The 20,622-nt window shown below is 37.0% G+C and overlaps 1 protein-coding gene across 1 annotated transcript in view; it reads left to right on the top strand.

Moving 5' to 3' along the window:
* Nucleotides 1-9,275, top strand: part of TMEM244 (transmembrane protein 244) — an 11,522-nt gene extending 2,247 nt beyond the window's left edge. Inside the window, exons 2-6 of the mRNA XM_042829884.1 lie at nt 3,208-3,293; nt 3,880-3,953; nt 6,283-6,408; nt 7,976-8,020; nt 9,181-9,275. Of these exons, the coding sequence (XP_042685818.1) occupies nt 3,208-3,293; nt 3,880-3,953; nt 6,283-6,408; nt 7,976-8,020; nt 9,181-9,275 (426 nt within the window). The remainder of the gene's footprint in view (nt 1-3,207; nt 3,294-3,879; nt 3,954-6,282; nt 6,409-7,975; nt 8,021-9,180) is intronic.
* The last annotated feature ends 11,347 nt before the right edge of the window (nt 9,276-20,622 follow it).

The raw sequence follows: 20,622 nt of genomic DNA, 5'->3' as shown, positions 1-20,622 counted from the left end.
GGGGGGAAGGTGAGAGGGGGGAGGGTTTGTTTGTTTGTTTTAAATTGAAATCTTCACTCAGAACTGTGTTTTAATTAAAAAAATAAGATTTTAAAAATAGCAATCATTGATAAGGTACAGATTTCATTCCTAGAGGGACTTAGGTAAGAAAATTTCATCTTAGGTGTCTGACACATGCAGAGTTAGAAACAATCAGGAATAACAGAGGAAAACATAAGGAAGGAACAAAACATTCACTCTTTTGGATGGCGTAAGAACTAGAGGATATTTCACAAACTAGTTATTTAAATTACTGTTCAGTTTGTTTAAGCTGCTCTCTGAAACACCCAGAATTAAATTATGGTACTTTTTTTTTTTTTTTTTTTTTTGGTGTGTGTGTGTGTGTGTGTGAGAGAGAGAGAGAGAGAGGTATTCTAGACAATGAAAGACAGCTGGAAAAAATAATGGAAGAAGACCCAATTAAGATGACACAGATACAATCTTTGACTCAATAGACTTCAAAGCGTGTGTCGCTGGATCCTTCAGTGCTCCATACTTGTACTTCCCATGTCCTTATACTTCTACTACTACCTGTCTGGATGCCTACCTGTGCAATCTATTGTAGGGTACCTTCTTTAGCAGTGGGGTTGGACTCGATGATCTCTTGAGGACCCTTCAAAACCCTGTGATTCTGTGATTCTATGAAAGTAAATATAATTACACAGGGTAAAGTATAGCTAAATCATAGAATGGCTTGCGTTGGAAGGGACCTCAGCATCATCAAGTTCCAGCTTCCCCATCACAGGCAGGATTGCCCATCACTAGATCAAGTACTAGATCAGATTGCCCACAGCCACATCCAGACTGGCCTTAAACACTTCCAGGGATGGGGCACAACCACTCTGGGCAACCTGTTCTAGCACCTCACCACTCTCTCAGTAAAGAATTTCTCCATGACATCTAATTTAAATCTCTCCTCCTTTAGTTTAAAACCATTCCCTCTCGACCTCACAATCTACCCATTCAAAAAGTTAATTTCCCTTGTGTTTATAAACTCCCTTTAAATATTGGGAAGACATAATGAGGTCTCCCTGCAGACTTCTCTTTTCCAGGCTGAACAAGCCCAATTCCTTCAACCTGTCTTTATAGGAGAGGCACTTCACTCCATGCTTAGACTTTCTCTCCCTTCCTTTCATGGAATTTACAGCAAGAGAGATATGGATGTTTTCTTGAAAGTGGAAGTTTGAATTCTTTAAGGTAGAATGAGTCATCACACACAAGGTACAGACACCTTGAGTAAATGTTATACAAACCACTCTAGTGCATTCTCCAGAGTGCATTTTCTGCCACTCAGCTTTTACTTTGAAGATAAGTGAAGAAGATACACTAAAAGCTGAAATGAATTTAGCTTCTGCTAAATAATTATTGGTAAGTAAGGGCACCAGAATAGGTAGGTAAGGCATGAGAATGGACATGATGCCCTTATTATGGGCCATCTGTACATTTTTTCTGTGAGGATGTAGCTGTTAGTAGTCTTTATGTTCAGTCTTTCATTGAAGAACAAGATAAATACAAAGAGAAATTAAATAACTGTCATCTATGTCTGAAAAAAAAACCACCAGTGTACAGTGAAAGAGGACATATTACTACATATTACGTTTTGCTGGACCTCAGGAATATGAAATTGTGGAATAATTACTAAGAGACTACCATTGTGGCACAAGGTATCAGGTTTTCATAATATCTTTGAAATTCATAAGAGTGCCCAGATAAAGTCAGGACATAAAAGATCATTAAAAATCTAGAATGAAATAGGGCATACTTCAAACACTAGCAGCGTGAAGGAAAGAAAAGTATGTGAAGTGAAATGTAAGCTTAAGAATATTCAGATAAAAAGTGGGGAAAAAAAGCTATAATAGGGGAAAGGTGGAACACACATGGAAGAGGAAGACCCTTGAATGTCTCCAGAGATGGGGCATCTACCAGCTCTCTGGACAACTTGTTCCAGTGCTTCAGTTAGTTAGAAGACAGAGAAATACGACACGATAAAGCCCCAGCTAAACTGAGAAAATGCAAGACAAACTGGAGTTTATACAAAATAACTGATTTTATTTACCACTCTAACTGTAGTAAACATCTTCAGTTTCACATTCTCAGGTAAGCACACAATATTGCCAGAGCAGTTAATCAAATGTGATGCACAGCAATCCCCAGTCCTGGTGGTCCAATTAAAATGCTAGAATGTTGTAGTATCATCCCAGATAAACAAAAATGACAGTGTTCTGCATTAGCAGGAATCTATTTTTTTTTTTACTGAAGTATATTAATGTTTAAAACTTAATTTTACCCTATACCTGTACGAATTAATATAAGTCCTAGAGTCTGGATAATTCAGGAAGCCAACTTAGCTGAGCAAAGTCATAAATAATGCTTCACTTGAAAAGAAAAGATCTGAAGGCATTTTATGAAAAGGATCAGGTTAAGGTTCAGTTTTTTCTCTGGTTGTGTTACTTCTGAAACTTCAGACGAGAAGTGAAGACTAAGTGTTTCTCTTCTCTTAAAGACCTAGTGCTGGTTCATAAAATAGCAGTTACTTTCTGAAACTCATATGCTTTTGTTGTTGTTGTTGTTATTGTTGCTCTTAGTTAGTTTGTTATTAATTTGGGGTTTTAATTTATTTATTTTAAACAAACAAGCAATTGATCTCTAAGAAGTTTTTAACAGATATCTCTTATTACTCACTTAAGTTGCCTACATCCATAGCTTTGGAAATAAATACTGGGGTGACATATCTTCTAGAGGCTGGAAAAATTACTAGCTAGTCCATGCAATTTTCTACATTTTATTTCTATATAGTTTCAACATAATTACCTTGGTAGCATTTCTTTTAGATTAAAAATATTAAACTAGTTATATATCTGAATGATCTTAAAGGGGTCACCAGTGTAGTAACTGTCAGTAAGTACACTTCTCATTCACTGAATGCATATAAATCCAGTAGCTAAGTAGTAGATATATCATCAAAACAAAGAACCATGCATTATAACATCAGGAGCCGAAATGTACTAAAAAGCTTTTAACAATGCTTTTGTAATCAGCAACAGCAAAAACTTCCGGCTAAATATTGTATTTTCTGAAATATTATGCTTGACAGAAATCTGGATTTATTTTTGATGATTAAATACATAGTGTAAACACACCATTAGATTGTCTTTTTCTCTTTCACAGGTTGTGCTGGTGAACCTGTTGATATGCATGGCAGTTTTCTACGCTGTGTACTATGTGGTCCTTTCTGTTTGCTTTGCCATATTCAAGTAAGACATCCTTGCCTTTCCTATGACCACGTGCTACAGCTGGATATACAGGATATAGCAGGTAGAGCAGTAACTATGGACAAGAGGCATTCAGATTGAAGGCATTCAGTCTCAGCTATTCCACGAATATGTTTTCCAAATAAGCTAAACTGTTGTAACCAAGCCTTCATTAAGTTGTTGTGACCACTGCCTTCATATATCAGTAAATGGATACTCAAAAGCAATATAAAATGCTGGCTGTAATATACTTGCACTTGCATCCTGTAAGTTAATGAACATAAGAGACCAATTACATAAAAAATTAAAAAGGAATGATGTTATAGTGGATATGAAAGAGAAATCATCTTCCCTTAGGAAACTATTGATTAACATGTATAGTGCCAGACATATCTTAAATAGAAGTGGAGATCACAGTGCGTGTGTGCGAGGGCAAGATCAAAACATGAATGAAATGCAGAAAGCCTGTAAAATCCAGAATATTCCATTTGAAATCTTACTTTAAAAGGACCAGTAATTCATCATGTAGTCTTTAATTTTTTATTGAAAATTAAAGTTATGGTTAAATGTATTTATTCTATTTCCACAGGGTTAAAATGTTGGATGGTTTGGCACCTTTTGATTTTAAGACAAATCCATCATGGCTCAACCCACACTATTTAGGTAAGTTAAGTTTGTTTTTATGTTTTCTCTCAGTCAAGAAATTACATCATATCTGGATGTGAATTTGTCTTCCTTATGGACAGTATTTTACAGCTTTTTTAGCAATGGTAGTATTTCCAGTATTTTAACTACACTGCATTTAATCTTTATTCATCTTTGCTTCACTTTTCATTTGTATATTGCTATTAATTAATCAGATGATTTCTAAGCACTTCCTTGAGGTGTTCTGATTTTGACCATTTGAAGACAATGTACTACTGTATCAGGATGCTGCATTTTCATGAGATAATGATGACCTCTTTTCTGAAAAAATCCTCCAAATATTTATTAAATTTAACTTCCACATTACAACATATTTCTTATAAAGTGTAATGTACTCAAAAGCTGAAGAATAGGTCGTATCCAACTCATGGAAATTTTGCTTTGATAATGCCTGAATATAGTGGACATTAAAATTTCAGAGTTTTATTGTAATTCAGCTCCCAGCCAGACCTTTTTACATTCTAACACAAATTCCTGCAGCTTTGTCTGAAGCCTTCAAAACATATTCACGTTCCTAAACTATCATTTCATTTCAAAAATTACATGCATATATGAAATTTTACCAGACTTGCATTCTATTTTGCAAAGGAAAACCACATCTGCTATAATTAGAACTGCTAATCAGAACTGCTCAAAAGAAAATTGCTCAGTCGATCATGTTAAAAAGAATGATAAAAATGCATGAATATTTGTATAGTGTCAATGTGGGTTTCAGATGAAAAAAGAAGAACATTTCATTTGCAGCAATGGAAAAGAAAATTTAATCATATTCCATTAGAACTACTTTTCAGGGCCCTGATGTAATTACTGTATCTCAACGTGACTTTTTTGCTCCAAATTTATATCAGACAGTTTGATGCAGGATGTTTACAACATGCCAAAGACAACCACTATGTCACACAACTGGTTAGAATTCAGTCTCGCCTTCCATCCAACTAATGCAATAGCATGGAGCAGCAAAACCTAGCCAGGTCTCTTTGAAGGCTATGGGCACAGAAACACAGCTGAGCACTCTGAATGAATTAGTTTGTACAAGAGTCTCACTCATACCTGCTAAAAGTAGAATGATGTCTTTAAAAGATAACCTGGAAATAAAAATATAAGTCTCAGCTCAGATCAGAGCTACAGTTGTTGGCCCAGATTAATGAAAAACTTACAGCACAACTGCCTACATTGAGCATACTTTCGAAGTTATAAAATTATTTGAAAAAAATAACTATTGGAAAAATAGTAGATACTATTAAAATTAACTTTAATAGGAAATAAAATGCATTGTCAAATATTACTTTTTTTTTAACTGTATTTTCTGTTTTTCTAACCACGTGTGGTTTTACAGTTGTTTATTTTTTTCTTTTATGTTCTTACATTTCTTCTAACTGCTGGGTGAAAGATCCAGATTACAGTAGGAGATAATTGACTGTCTAAAGAATGGAATAAAACTGAGTCACAAAATGCTGCCAGATGTATAAATTAAATACAGTGAAAAAATAATAATATTCTCTGAGGTATTACATTACTGCAATGGTAAAAAAAAGTCTGTTACAATATTATTTCAGTATGTCTAGGTGCTTTAAAAAGAAGAAGAAAAATACCTGAGATTGAAAATTGTATGAGTTACTAGTGTGCTGTTATTGCTTATCACACCTAGGGTATTACTGGAGGACCAGCAGGCATTTCCCAGTCAGCTCCTGCTAGCCCAGTGTGATGTGGAACCATGAGATCAATAGGGATGGCTTGCATTCAGCTCATAGGGGTGGCTTTCTGCTCTATTTCCCCTTATCTGTCTTTAAGTTGCACTGCTACACATACGTGATGTGAAGCAGAGAACAGGAAGAAAGCTATGAAGTTTCCTACTGGATGTAAAACCTTAACCAGAGTGCTCTGCTTTGGAAGGGAAAGAGTTGACCTATGTCTGTATCAACCAAGTCTATTTAGTGCCATGTGCAAAGACCCTGGATGGATTGTCTCTCACTGACATTTCCACACTATTTCTTCTCAAGGCAATACTTAGAGCACTGGTCCTCCTCCTGCTCATCCCTATATTTTTTAAAAAAAGGAAGAACGTTTGTAAGCCTATGGATAAATCAGCATGGAACCCATGCAGTGTCTGTGGTAAAATTAGAAATCAACCTCATAATCAAAGAACTAGAGTAATATTTGACCTAATCAAACATAATTTGCATAATATTGTCTCAGACATTTTAACTTCCTATTGCTATTACCTTGGCATAAGAGTAAAAGACTTTCAAAACTATGCTTGGAGTAAATATTCTATTTTCATTTTCAGTTCTTATAATCTCACTGGAAATAACTTTTTTCATTTGTGGTCTGCTATTTGCTCTGGTGGTGGAAGAATGGGTTTGGGATTATGCTGTAACAGTTACTGTTATTCATATCATCATAACTTCCATTGGTAAGTATGCTTACTGCTAAATATATGTATAGTATCACTTATAAAAGGGCCAAGTGACCACAGCTCACTCGCTATGTTATGGGTTTTCATTCTTCCTTGGAGTTGAATACACACACTTCTGCTTTCCGTCCATTTGACTTATGCATGTATTTAAATTTTTCCCTCTATACCTCAATTCTGTCTTTGTTGCTGTTATGTGCAATACTCATCCTAGAGACAACTTCTGGAGTTGTGTTCTGTAAAACAAGAAATCTGTATCTGTCCACTTCTGACTCATTAACATTTCCACATTAGTTCAGAGTAAAAATGGAGTTTACTTCAGCATACTAAGTTAAAGTATTTGAACAAAAACCTCATCGAAGAAAATAATGTATTTTTACCACTGAGGTGTTATATGTCATTTGTTTGTTTTCTCTGAAACTCTTCTCCTTTTCTGGAAGGAACGAAGGTATAACACCTGGATGGCAGAGTCCACATGGACATTTTTTCTTCTATGTAGATGAGCTTAATGCTTTTATTCTAGAATTAGGATTAGGAAAAAAGCATCACTGATTAGTTAGAATTCCCTCTACTACAAAATAATTGATCTTCCATTTTCCAGGGCATCATCCATTTATTCTTTAGCACTTTAAACAGAGATTCCCTAGTACCCACATCAAGATATTCCAGAAACTAATAGAGACTTGCATGTAAAAAATTAAGCATAATTTCTCGTTTACTAAATTTGATTTCATGGGATTTAAGCTGCTGTTATTCCTCATGAATATTACTAATTTTTTTTTGTATTTAAATCAGGAAATGTACAAAAACTACAACAAAATATGCTTTCTGTATAGCTCATGCAGTAGACTATCTTCTATCATTATATCGCACGGCACACTTTGATCTCCAAACAACACAGAGCTGCTCTTGACATTTTCAGATGGGCAACCCAAGCTGTGCTGCTGAACTCACACTGTGGAGAATGCAGTGTGCCTTCCAGTTATCTTCACTGCTCCACAGCCCTGCCAGCCCTAATAGGGCTGCACTGGTTTCTATTGGTCATGCGATGGGGAAGTGTGGCCACTCATGTGAGGCACAGGTAGATTGAGACACATGGCAGAGCATGTCAGGTAACAGGGATCACTTGCAGGGTACAGCTCTGTCTTTCACATGCTGTTATCAGCCATCAAATTGAAATTGTCAGGCAGCTGAAATTATTTGGATTGCAGCAGTGTATTGACTTCCTGCCAGGTGAGCAGTGCTTCTGTTACGCCAAACCTCATACAGATACGTAATAATAAACGAATTCCCTTTTCAGAGATTTTACAATGAAAAGCCTCAGCTTAGCACACACTTGTACTTTTTAAGATTTGACCCCCAAGGGATTGCTCACCCACTAAGCATAACGCTATGATCAAGTATATGAATGGTGAGGATCTTGATAGCAGTTTGCAATTTCAATAAATATAATGTGTATAATTCAGAAAAGCTAACTGAGTGAGCATTCTATTTAATAGTATAAGGTTTGCATATCCTTATCTTTATTGTTTACAAATGTACATTTCTCTTTTTCTTCTCCTTCCAGTTATGTCTGAATTTCCTCTGATGTTACACTGGTGGCTGGCATTAGGTATAATAATATTCAGATATTAAGTTGCTAGAATCTAGAAAAATAGCATTTATGAGTTTTTTTCTATTATTTTCTCAATAATTTGGGAATTGACAGTATTTAAGGAAGATACGCATGTTTTTCATTTACATTTTTTGTAAGAACACAGACAAGTAACACTGGGCTAACAACTATTTTAAGACCAGAATGTACTTAGCTTATGGTAATCTTCCTAACAAATAGCAGATATGTTCATGTTGCTGAAATGAGACATGCTAAGTACTGACTAATCAAATTATCTATCTCATCTAATTCAGGTGTCAAACAGACAGTTTTCCAAGTTAGCATTCCTTGGTAGTCTTTACAATCAGTGGAATGAAATACAGTTCAAAAATCATTTTTATGAGCAATATGATAGTGGTAGGACAAGGGGAAATGGTTTTAAATTGAGAGAGGGAAGATTTAAGTTGGATATCAAGGAGAAGTTCTTCACAGACAGAGTGGTGAGGTGCTGGAACAGGCTGCCCAGAGAGGTTGTGGATGCGCCATCCCTGGAGGTGTTCAAGGCCAGATTGCATGGGGCCCTGGGCAGCCTGGTCTAGTATGAAATGGGGAGGTTGGTGGCCCTGCCTGTGGCAGGGGGGTTGGAGATTCATGATCCTTGAGGTCCCTTCCAACCCTGGCCATTCGATGATTCTATGATTCCGATTTTGTGATTCTCTGATTCTGCGATTCTAAGAGTGGGTATCTATGATAGATGAGATAGATTCTCAGTCATCATATTTCCTGCAGAGAATGGCAAACATGTATTCTGAGATGTTTAATTATTTTTCAAAATTTGAAGAAAGTCGTAAGCTCGTATATATTATCATGAAAAATAACTAAGGGAGAAAGTACTGACATCTGTTCTTTCTTTTATGATGGATAACAAGGATCAACAGCTGTAGTAATTCCTAACAGACAGAGACAGGCGAATAAGTTCCCTGTACTGCTGCTGGTTTTGTACCATAAATTGCTGGAACTGATCTCTTTTTGGTGATTAAAGTCTTGGGCAAAGTGTTTAAGTGAGCAGGGAGTTAAAAAAAAAAAAAAGTCAAAAAGAAGGGTTGCCTCATGTTTTATTACAATGTTTGCATTCCACTATATAAATTAATACTAAACAGCTTTGTATTTTCTTTCAGGATCTGGAGTAATTTCAATGATTTGTGGAGGACAGATTTTGGCATATTGTTTATTTAAAGACAACTTCATTTACCCTGTTCTAGATGATTTTTGAAAAGGAAAATTAGATCCTGAATTTATTTTAATATAATTTCTAGGATTTCTTACACAACACAATTAAAATGAAGCTAGAAACTGTCTAATCGTAAGGTTAATAGTTCACCTCTTATCTCTTACATTTGTTTGCAAAGTCAATGTTATCACTTTTTGCTGCTGTTTGTAATCACTCAGCTTTTGTATGTACATATTCCATTCAGCAAATAATAAGATACACTGTAGCTTTTTTAAAAAACAAACAAGACTGTAAGAGCAGTGATGTAACACTCTTGCAAAATCCCACAGAGAGAAATGAATTTGTATTTAATGTCTTCAAAACGATTGTTATCTGTTGTAGTTTTTAGACTGTTGATTCTACTTCAGGCTGCAGTCTGGCCTCTCATAAGTGCTGCAGAAGTTTAGCATCACCCCAACTAGCATAAATCATTGTAAGTTTAAGGCTACATCTACTGGCAAACCCTTGACTTCCTTGAATAGCACACTGCTCTGTATTTCTTTCCATCTTAAAGCTCTCACCTAGAAGATGACCAAGACAGAAGAAATCAGGCTTGCAACCACTAATATTTGGTTGACTCCTCAATTTCCAAGGATGCTCCTGCTAAATGTTTTCTATGACAGCTTCAGGCCACTCTGTCTTGAAGTAATGGTTCAGTTATGGTGTGATTGTTCTGGAATGAGGAAAGCAAATGTTGCCAGCAGTCACTTTTTTACGTACCTCTTTCTCTCTTTCCCAGCTGTATGTGGCCAATGCCGAAGTGCTGGTCTATGGAGAGTTGTAATTAAAAACAAAAAACAAAAAACAGAAAACAAAACAAAACAAAAAAACAACCAACAACACAAACCGACCACAGTAGGGTCTTCACCTAACTGTTCATCTATTTAATCATAATAAAATCCTAACTGCAAAATTACTAGAAGACAATTTCATCTTAAATACAATGTTAGTGATTGGATTTCAACTGCAGCTTGCTTAGAAGAGCAGAATTGGATTGGAGTTTGTACAAGAGTGCAGTGTTTCATTTGCCTTAACCTGATTCAGCAGACAATACCGCTGAAGAATCTGTCTCTTCATGATCTACTTGAACATATTAAAAGATATTGCAAGTTTTATAATTTGTATGTAAATTTTGATATTGAAAGTACGTGTACATGAGAAGCACGTTTCAGACTCACAAAAGCATGAGGTTGTCTTTTGTGAATGATAGATATGCTAGTCATTTTAGAGACAAACTGGGTGTATAAATCCACAGCACTGAATATAGACTTAAGAAGTGGTTCAGTAAGATCAAATGAAGCATAATACGCTACATATTGTTCAGCAAGGATAATTCCAGGGAATTGATTAACCAGCTTGCACTGATGGCTGGACTGAGCCATCACTTTGGGTTCAATACATGTGTATCTCCATAAATATTAGTAAGCCTGCAGCTGACTGGTGTTACCTGTCTGAAAGATGTTCACACATTTTTTGCAGATCTGTTTCAGTTTAAAACTCTAAAAATTGATGGGAATTAAATAGTTCAATGTAAATCCATATCACCGTCCCAGTCAGTATGCAGCTTGCGCATGTAGGTAGGCTGCCGTGTGCCAGAACATGGATTAGATATAAAGTTAATCTACGGATGGAACAAGTTTCTATTTTTAAACTGTCGAGATTTTCCTATACGGGCGTCAGCCCAGCTGCAGCTTGCAATAGTTCTGTTGCTCAGTCTTGACATTTTAAACTTTTCTTCCCAATTTAAAATCTTAAGCCACCAGTAAGAAAATATCTTCAGGCAACATGAAGAAAGCTTTATCCACAGAATTTCTCCAAAGCTGTAAAACTTGGCTAGTGCTAGAAAAACAACTGCAGTAGCAAGGACTAAAAACCTTAGTATACCTATTTAAAAAATCACAAGATTTGTGCATTGCTTTCATATATGTAATGATGAGACAATTTCAACAATATATGTTATTCCCTCTTGTCTATTATTTATATAATGATCATCAGAGATAAATATTACAAACAGTGTTTAAATAGTAGACCAAGTTCACATCATAAAAACAAATTTCCATTATCTAAGCAATATCAGCTATGTCTGTTTGGGCACTATACTTTTAGAAGTTTTCGGAGGTCAAATCTTACACTGTGTGATTTCTATCTGATGCACAAAAATGGCACGTTTGAATATGACAAACCTGATTATTTCTGGAGCAATAAAAAAGTGACACATCTGAGCAATACTTGTGTGATTTATTGTTCTAGAAAGTGACGCATCTGAGCAATTTGTATGTGATTCACCATTTTAGAAAGGTGGGGAAGATAATCCTCTGGAGAAAAAGAATGGCTTTGTATATGTTTCTCAAAAGAACTGCCAAAGAGTATGAAAAAAGACCACTACAGAACGTAGAAAAAAAATAAGGTAAATAGTAGCTGGAACATTAGAAAAGATGTAACAAATTTATCTGGAAAAAAAGAACAATGAAAGCAGAAAAGGAGAACATAAATGTGCAATATCTGTGAAAGAAGAAAAGACTTGTAGGCTGAACTTGTAACACTGGAGCCTCACAACACAATTGCTACGTGTAAGCCACAACCTGATTTTCCTCATGTCTATGCTGTTCTAGAGAAGGTAGTCTCCACATATGTAGATGCCACTATAATCTGTGATTTATTTGTGGATAATGCCCTGGGATTTTCAGGATTCTTTGCTCTCTGACTCAACCAGGCCCAGGAATAGTGTCTAATTGGCATGGATTTATTCATCAGTTGTTGAATCCCTTTTGGTACAGTTTAGTAGTCACAAATTTGCACAGATATCATAGGAGTGTAGATAGTCTAGAAAATCTTACAAGCAGAGTGAGAATTTATGCACTTCAACTCTGATATTCTAGGCAGAGTTCACAGGGGAGATGCAGGCATTATCTGTAGAAATCAATGGAACTGTACAAAAATGCCCTATGTTGATAGCACAATACTTATAGTCATTTTAATATTTCTTTCCAGAGATAACTCTTTTTCATCATGTGAAACCACCTACTGAGATAGTTCTCCTCAATTCAGTCCTCTCCCTAAATGGCTCTGTATTCACTCTTTTTTCCAAATGGTGATGTCTCTCTCATAACAGAGATTGTGAGTGAAGCACGTTTTCGGAGACTCTCAGTTCTTATTTTTATTCTAACAGTGCTGTCTTTGGTGTCACGTCAAAGTGTGAACCACTTCATTAAGTTGTTCTGGGACAAACGAACTGACTCAACTGTGAAAACATAGGCAAATATTAAACTATGGATCACAGGCAGTGTAAAAAATTAACTTAGCATTTTCCTAACAATATAGATTTAAATATATATGATTTGCTAGCAAATTAATGAGCTAGTTATTTAGACTAACCCCATCATTTTTCTAAGTCTGTAAAATGCTTAATCAACATGTATAGCTTCTTTGTATCCAAACTAAGAAATGCAAGCAAAAACAAACAAACAAACAAAAAAAAAAAACAACCCAACCCCCCCCACACACAGTTCTCAGTATTTCTGTACAAAAAATACCAACAACTGCAACGCCAACAAATACAGAAAACAATAGGGATAACACCAGATAAACAGCAATAAGTACATGAGTCACCACTCTGCAGTTCGCTGATATGGATATTCATGCATAGTATTCCTATGGCTACAGGCTCTTGAGAGGTAACAGCCATGATGACTGAGTGAGCTTTGTTAACTAGAGAAATGTGAAAGTCTTATACATTCTTCATTCCATCTTCTAGTACGTCTGTTGTCACATCAGAAAGCCAGATCCTGGTTAATCTCCAGGTATTTAAAGCTTTATTAAATATTTTGTATCTTCCAAATGTGACTTACTTAAAATATTTATTTCTTGGCTTAAGATCCTGTGTAATGATCCATCTGCTCTGTAATGGCTAAGGCCTTAATCTCTCCTTTTTTGCGAGCTAATCACAGCCCCAAAGAGCAGGCACTCTCTCATTAGATGTCAGAGAAGATAAAGGTTTTAGGAATGGCTATAAAATTTGATGATGATATAATTAATACCTTTATTATTGGCTCTAAACCTTTTAATGCAAGATAGTGATTTTAAGACACAAGCCTAAGACCCAACCTTTGTTCTGCTGATGAACAGGTAATTATGTCTATGTTTTAGGCCAGGCATGCTTTGAGATGAACTTGCATGCTACCCTATTTGTTCTTCTATTCATGGGATGAAATGAACACCTTGCAGTTGCCCCAGGTGTTGTGCACTCAGGTGCCCACTGCAATCAAGGGTGAAAAATGGGGAAGGTTTATGCCTGAGCATCATCTTGACATTCAGGATTCAGGGCTAGGGATCTGCAAACAATATTGGAACAAAACCAAGGATGACTAAAGCCTGAGTGAAGGCTCATGTCTCAGCCTTTTGCAATTACCTTCCCCAAGAAAACAGTTTCAATCGAATAAAAGGATGGTAAAGCTGGAGCCTGTAAAAAGTGTGCAAAGGTACTTCAAAGTTCTTGTTGTCATTATCCTAAATCAAAGATAGTCACAATCTGGCCTTTTCTGTTTAATAATAATAATAATAATAATAATAATAATAATAATAATAATAATAAAGGATTATAACATATATAATCATAGTAATAATAATAAAGGATTATAACATATTATTATTTTGTATAGATCTGACAAGTGATATGTAAAAAGAAGAACACGCTCTGAATAACAATGATCACATCATCCCCACTGGAGAAATACTCTAGCAAAGGAATGTTTAAATTTAGCCAGATCCTCTCTCAAAGCTGACTTCTTACCAGATCTTCAGCAGCTGAAGGAGTGTTCTGTTCAAATACTTTAAGAATTATCAATTTCATGGCAGTCTTCAAACGTCTTTGTACTGAAGTTACACCTGAATCAGCAGCTTTCAAAGTAAACAGAAAAAGTGCCTTGATTAACTGCACAGAACTTGATCAGGGGTGAAAGTCCACATAAAATAACATTAATATGAATAAAAAAAGATCAATGTGTTTGATATCTCACATGATGTTAAACGCAACAAATAAATAAGTAAATGAATAAATGTAGGTATTATTCAAATTGTATGAGAAAAAAAAAAAAAAGTAAATCACATTTATATTAATTTGCATTTACTGTTTAAAATTAAGCATAATTCTAAGGAATTGTTTTAACACTGCTTCACTGGAAAATGCTAGCAAACCCTGTGGAATTGGGGAGCATTCCTTTGTACACTCCCCAGAGAGAGAAAAGCAGCCAAGGAGAAGCAAAGGCAGAGGGAAGAGGGTGTTTCACAACTGTAACTGTTTTAGTACCCAAGAAGAATGAAAAAAGAAATTTGGAAGATATGAACACAGTTACCTTCCTGGGAACAATTTGCTCCCTAATGGGAGATGTGCTGGTAATTAGGTCCTGGCAAAATTTTTCAGGAAATCATTTCTACACAAAAAATTAAATTTAAGACAGCCAAAACTAATTTTGAACACAGTTAACTGAGTTTGTTTGAAAAAGAAAAGAGGTCAACAGTGTCAATGACTTCATTTCAGTCACATTAGGTTTCAGTTATGCAGTCTCACATGGGTATGAACAAGAAGAGAACGATAGGGCTGGAATGACAGTAGAGGCATTCAGATCTAAAGTGGTAAGCCCTCTAGGTTTAATTAACTAGTTAATTTCTTGATGTGTCATATCTTCCAGGAGCTATTTAGGAATGCAACATTTGACTTAGGAATAAATTTGATTTTCTAATCATTAACAAATTATGAATTTAAAGAAGAAATCAAGATGTAATAGAAAACCAGTTACTGTTTTCCACTGTCAGGAAATGAAGCAACAACAGATTTTCAGGATCTGAGCAAGTAAAATCACTTTTAATTAAATACAAATTAGTCCTAAATTGAAATATTCTCCCAAAAATCTACTTAGAATAGAAGGTATTTTTATTGAATAACTAAGGTTTCATACCTTATTTGTTGCACATATTTTTAGAAGGTGTTATGTATCACTAGATAACATTTGCAAAATGTTCCAGTTGCCGAGGTAACAATGTTATTTTAATGATCAGCAAAGAGGATCATTATGTAAAATATCATGTTAATTTCTAACACAAAAAATTGATGTCTTGCTGTTACTTTGAAGGTGCTTTTTCTTTTATTTCCTTTTTCTTTTCTTTTCTTTTTCTGTAGAATGTCTTTTTCTATGAAAATTACTATGGCTAAGTGTAAAATTATGCTTTTTGCATTGATTCTCCTTGGTCATGTGTGTAAATAAGGCAAGAAACAACATGTTACTACCAGTGAGCAACAAATGAACAAATTTCAAGCAGCCATAATTTGTTCGGAAACAGTATAGAAGAAGTACTCCACATATTATAACTAGAACAAAAAATAATTGGTGTGAATTTTAGGAAGGCACGTACCTCCCTGTATCTCTATTTTAAGAGATGAGATCCATTATTACTTGCTTTCAGCATATTTCAGAATTATCAAAACTAAATCTCACACAAATCCTAGGGCTTATAAGGAAGTCGTTGCTATAGGACACAAGCTTCATAAATGCAGATTGCTTCAAGCTACCACACACAAGGGTTTTTTTTGCCAGAATCCAGTTCTGTTTCTTCTCTGGAGCTCTGCCTGTAAATTGTGTGAAATTATGAACGCTTAATTCTCTAGGTAGACCTGGATTCTTTTATGTGTTACGACATGATATGCTCAAGACATTAGGTAGCTCCTATATTCTCCTGATACTTAATCACCTGATCCATTTCAGCCAGTGAACTCTTCTGATAATACTCAAAGTGTGTTTTGATGGGAAAAAATTTTATACATATTGCACCTCTTCACTCCATGGAGCTTATTCAAATCCTTTCCTGAGGAGTTCCTCTGCAGGCAAAGCTTTGACTTCAAACGATGGCAGCTCTTTCTCAAATTCTTTACCCTTAATTACCCACATTACACTGGTCTTCTATTTCTCATCACTACACCTGATTTACTGATATGCCAAGCTTTGCTTATTCGTGTACATCGGGACAAGAGGTCTGTAAGCCAAAAATGTAAGAACAAAGAATTGCATGGAATCAATTAAATGGTGTAAAAAGAACATAGAATGATGCAGCAGGGAGAAAGCTATGTATTGACTAATAGGATTAGCTATTAATTTCTACTTTCCAGCAGCTTATGCTGCAGTTGTTCACTCTGAGTGACCAAATACCATATTCTGAAAAGGTTTGCTTTCAACCCTTAGCATGGCAAAAATAGTAAGCTTGATTTCCAATATTCAGAACTATTTGGAAGTTTATGATGGGCATAAATATGCCAGAAGATGCTGATTATACATTCTCATGGTTTTTTTAAACGAAATTTTTTGGCAGAAAATTATCAAACATGCTTGCTAAACTGTTGAATACTGGCTTCCACCAGAACATAATGTAAAAAGTAGAATAATAATTAAGTAGGCAATGAAGTAAAGCAAGAGATATTGAAAGAAAATCCATGGTGTTTTATCTTAAGCATTTGTTAAAAATCCATTTAAAAATCACAAAAAAAAAAAAAAAAAAAAAAAAAAAAAAGCTTTTTCAAACTGCTGCTTAATTGAATGTTTAACTGTTTGCAGGGAAGACTGAAGAAAAAAAAATTAATCTAGTGAAACAATATAATTCTGGGAGCAACCACTTTGAGTTAGAATAATGGATTTGTTAGATTACAACTACTTCATATTTTAAAATCTTATTACAGACAGCTTTATTTTAGGAATAATTACAAGGATATAATTAGCAAGTAAAGATTAATTGGAGAATGCTGGTGAGAAATAGCAAGTGTCAGTAACAAATATGACAGTGAGGAGGGAGACTACTGCTAAGCACAAAAGGAAGGCAGCCAGAACTCACTGGAAGTGAAACTTTCTCTCTCTGCCGCACCAGTGCAGCAGAGGTGTAAACAGTGTAGATCTGCACAAAGGTCATGAATGAGAATGAGTTAACAAGTGAAGGGTTCATTTTTTGGAGATGTAATTGACACGAGATGAGAAATGCAGCAAATATGGAGAAGATTTCTAGAGAGTAAAATAGTGACTAATGAAAATAAGTCTGAGGATCTGGCACATCAATCTATATATAGCAGGTGCTATAAATATTCTGAATAGCAGTATATGTATACATTAAAAAAAAAACAAAAGCAAAACAAAAACAAAAACAAAAACAAAAAAACAAAAAACAAAAACAAAAACAAAAAAAACTGTTTTATCTCCCCCAGCTCCTCCGTCTTTACAGAATCTCCTTTTTCTGTCTGATTTGTCAACAAAAACTAAACACACTTGTCTCTCAAGTCTGGTACTGTCAAGAATGTACAGATGGAAAGGATTACAGACTTCAGCAAACCAGAAACTCAAAATTCTTACTGTCTCTGGGGATTTCCAATCAGTTCTTCCTAGAAAAACTGAAAGACAATTTACTGCACTTTTCAGAAGGGTATGGTAACCTAGCACTAATTTGTAGGTAAAACCTAATTCTTATTAAAGTATTAAGGTTTTACATTTGTGGCATGATTGATTTCTAAGCTATTCACAGTCCTAAAACACGTAATGGTACATTAGAAACATTTTATGTGGTGTGACTTCTCTTTATTTCTACAGTTTTAGCAGTCTGAATGCTACCAACACAATGAAGTGCTTCATAAGAATAAGTCACTATGATAAATCAAACATTTTGAGTCAGAAAATATGAAATATATTTTCCTTTTCACTCTTCCCACTTACAAGTCAATGTGTGTATCATTGTCATCTTTGAATTATGCTCACATACTTTTCCAAGACTATTGTGTGGTTCAGTGCCCAGGAGGGATGTGCAAGAAAGGAAGAATACAGCTGAAGAGATATTCTCAATTTGAAGCACAGCAGAAAGGAAATAATTAATATTCATACATTTGAAAATCTGGAGTTACCATTCTGATCATCTGCTCTGCCATCAGCCAGCCTCCAGAGTAATGAAGACAACTGAATTCTCTTAATAATCCCAAACAAATATATATATAGATACTATTTTTATGTGATTTAAACAGAGATGTATATGGAGATTATTTATATGTAATGTCCCCATTACCTAAATGGTGTCTTTAAGAAAGCTGGAGGGGGACTCTTGATCAGAATCACAGAATTGTAGGGGTTGGAAGGGACCTCCAGAGATCATCGAGTCCAACCCCCCTGCCAAAGCAGGTTCCCTACAGCAGGTCGCACAGGTAGGCATCCAGGCAGGTCTTGAACATCTCCAGAGAAGGAGACTCCACCACCTCCCTGGGCAGCCTGTTCCAGTGCTCCGTCACCTCACTGTAAAGAAGTTCTTGCACACATTTGTGCGGAACTTCCTGTGCTGCAGTTTCCAGCCGTTTCCCCTTGTCCTGTCTCCACTCACCACTGAAAACAGTCTGTCCTCGCCATTCTGCCCCCCACACCTTAGATATTTATAGACCTGGATCAGGTTTCCTCTCAGTCTTCTTTTCTCAAGGCTGAACAGACCCAGTTCACTCAGCCTTTCCTCATAGGAGAGATGCTCCAGGCCCTTCACCATCTTTGTGGCCCTCCGCTGGTCTCTTTCCAAGAGATCCCTGTCTTTTTTGTACTGGGGAGCCCAGAACTGGATGCAGTACTCCAGATGAGGCCTCACCAGGGCAGAGTAGAGGGGGAGGATCACCTCCCTCGACCTGCCGGCCATGCTCTTTTTAATGCACCCCAGGATGCCATTGGCCCTCTTGGCCACAAGGGCACACTGCTGGCTCATGGCCACCCTGTCGTCCACCAGGACACCCAGGTCCCTCTCTGCAGAGCTCCTCTCCAGCAGCTCATCCCCCAGCCTGTACTGGTGCATGGAATTATTCCTCCCCAGATGCAAGACTCTACACTTGCTTTTGTTAAACCTCATCTGTTTTTTTCTGCCCAGCTCTCCAGGATCATTGTAGTCATAAAGCAAAGGTGTAGGTTTAGATTAGATGTTAGGGGAAATTTTTTTTTCACTCCGAGGGCGATAGGACACCAGCACAGGCTGCCAGGAAAGCTATGGTGCCCCATACCTGGAGATGCTCAAGATCAGGTTGGATGGGGCCCTGGGCAGCCTGAGCTAGTGGGGGGCAGCCCTGCCCATGGTGGGGGGATGATATTTAAGGTCCCTTCCAACCCAAGCCATTCTGTGATTCTGTTCCTATGAGGAAGTTATCCATCGTGATCTACAATTCAAAGAGATCCAAAATGCCTTAACACTTTCCATAAATTGTTTCAGTGTTTCATCACCCTTACTATAACCCAAAAGATGTGTTTCATTGTTCCCAGCTTGGATATGTCTCATTACTGTTTCAGTCCTTCAGCTCTGGCAATGTGTCTGCCTGGCAGATTAAAGAACCCTCTGCTCCAAAATATCTCCCTGCTCAGGCACTTATACGCCATCAGCAAATCACCTCTCCACCTGCAGAGAAGAAAAGGTCGAAGCTGCCGGTTCAAAGCAGCTTCCAAAACCCTCGCTCGCCCATCCTCATTCTTAGGTGAACATTCTCCAGTCCAGCAGCCCTCGCAGCAGCTCCTGCACAACGCTGCTTCCAGCCACGCCGTAGGAGGGATCGCGCCCCTAGCGGATCCAGCGGAGTGGCGGGGCGGGGCGGGGCGGATGCCGGGGCGCGGCTGCCCCGCAGGAGGTTGATATCCCCGCCCCTGTGCGGGTGGGCCTTCCCGCAGAGCTGTCCCACGAGCGGGCAGAGGCGAAGCAGCGCCTGCAGGAGCCCCGGAGCGCTGCGGCGGATAAGGTGACCCGGGAGGATGGTGACGGTGGTGACGAAGTTGGTGCACTACTTGCACCTCAGGTAAGGGTGACCGCCGGCTCTGCCCTAGAAAGTGGGGAGAGAAAGTGCGAGCGGGCGGGTGGAAGCGGGCGTCGCCTGTTCTCATCGGGATTTATCACGTCGGTGCGGCAATTTCTGCGTGGAGTGTGGAGGAAGCGAGGAAACGCGCTGTCCCGGTGACATATCGCTTCGGTGGTGGTAATCAAAATTGTTCTTGTGTGCACAGGTGCTTAAGCAGCTTCCAAGGACTTCATAGAAACGGTGAAGAAAGTGTAGCAGGAGGGATTGTGGACTAAGTCAGAAATCGTGTCTGTAAAAGCAGGGATACTTTTGTGCAGCATATTTATGTAAAGTGCACTGGCTCTGGGAGTGGGTTTAAATAGCCCAGTGTTTGCCCAAGTTAGGAAAATGTTCCAATAAGTGAAAATAAATATTCCAATAAGTGGAGGAAAAAAAGAAAAAAGAGAAAAAAAAAAAAAAAAAGAAAACCAATCTTAATATAACTTTTTATCAGTGTAATTTTAGTGTTTGTTCCTAGAATAT

Source organism: Centrocercus urophasianus, unplaced genomic scaffold, assembly GCF_019232065.1.
Source record: "Centrocercus urophasianus isolate 14NV4802_14NV808 unplaced genomic scaffold, USGS_Curo_1.0 seq_10, whole genome shotgun sequence".
NCBI lineage: Eukaryota > Metazoa > Chordata > Aves > Galliformes > Phasianidae > Centrocercus > Centrocercus urophasianus.
The sequence above is the reverse complement of the archived record's forward strand: the minus strand, read 5'-3'. Positions and strand labels throughout refer to the sequence as shown.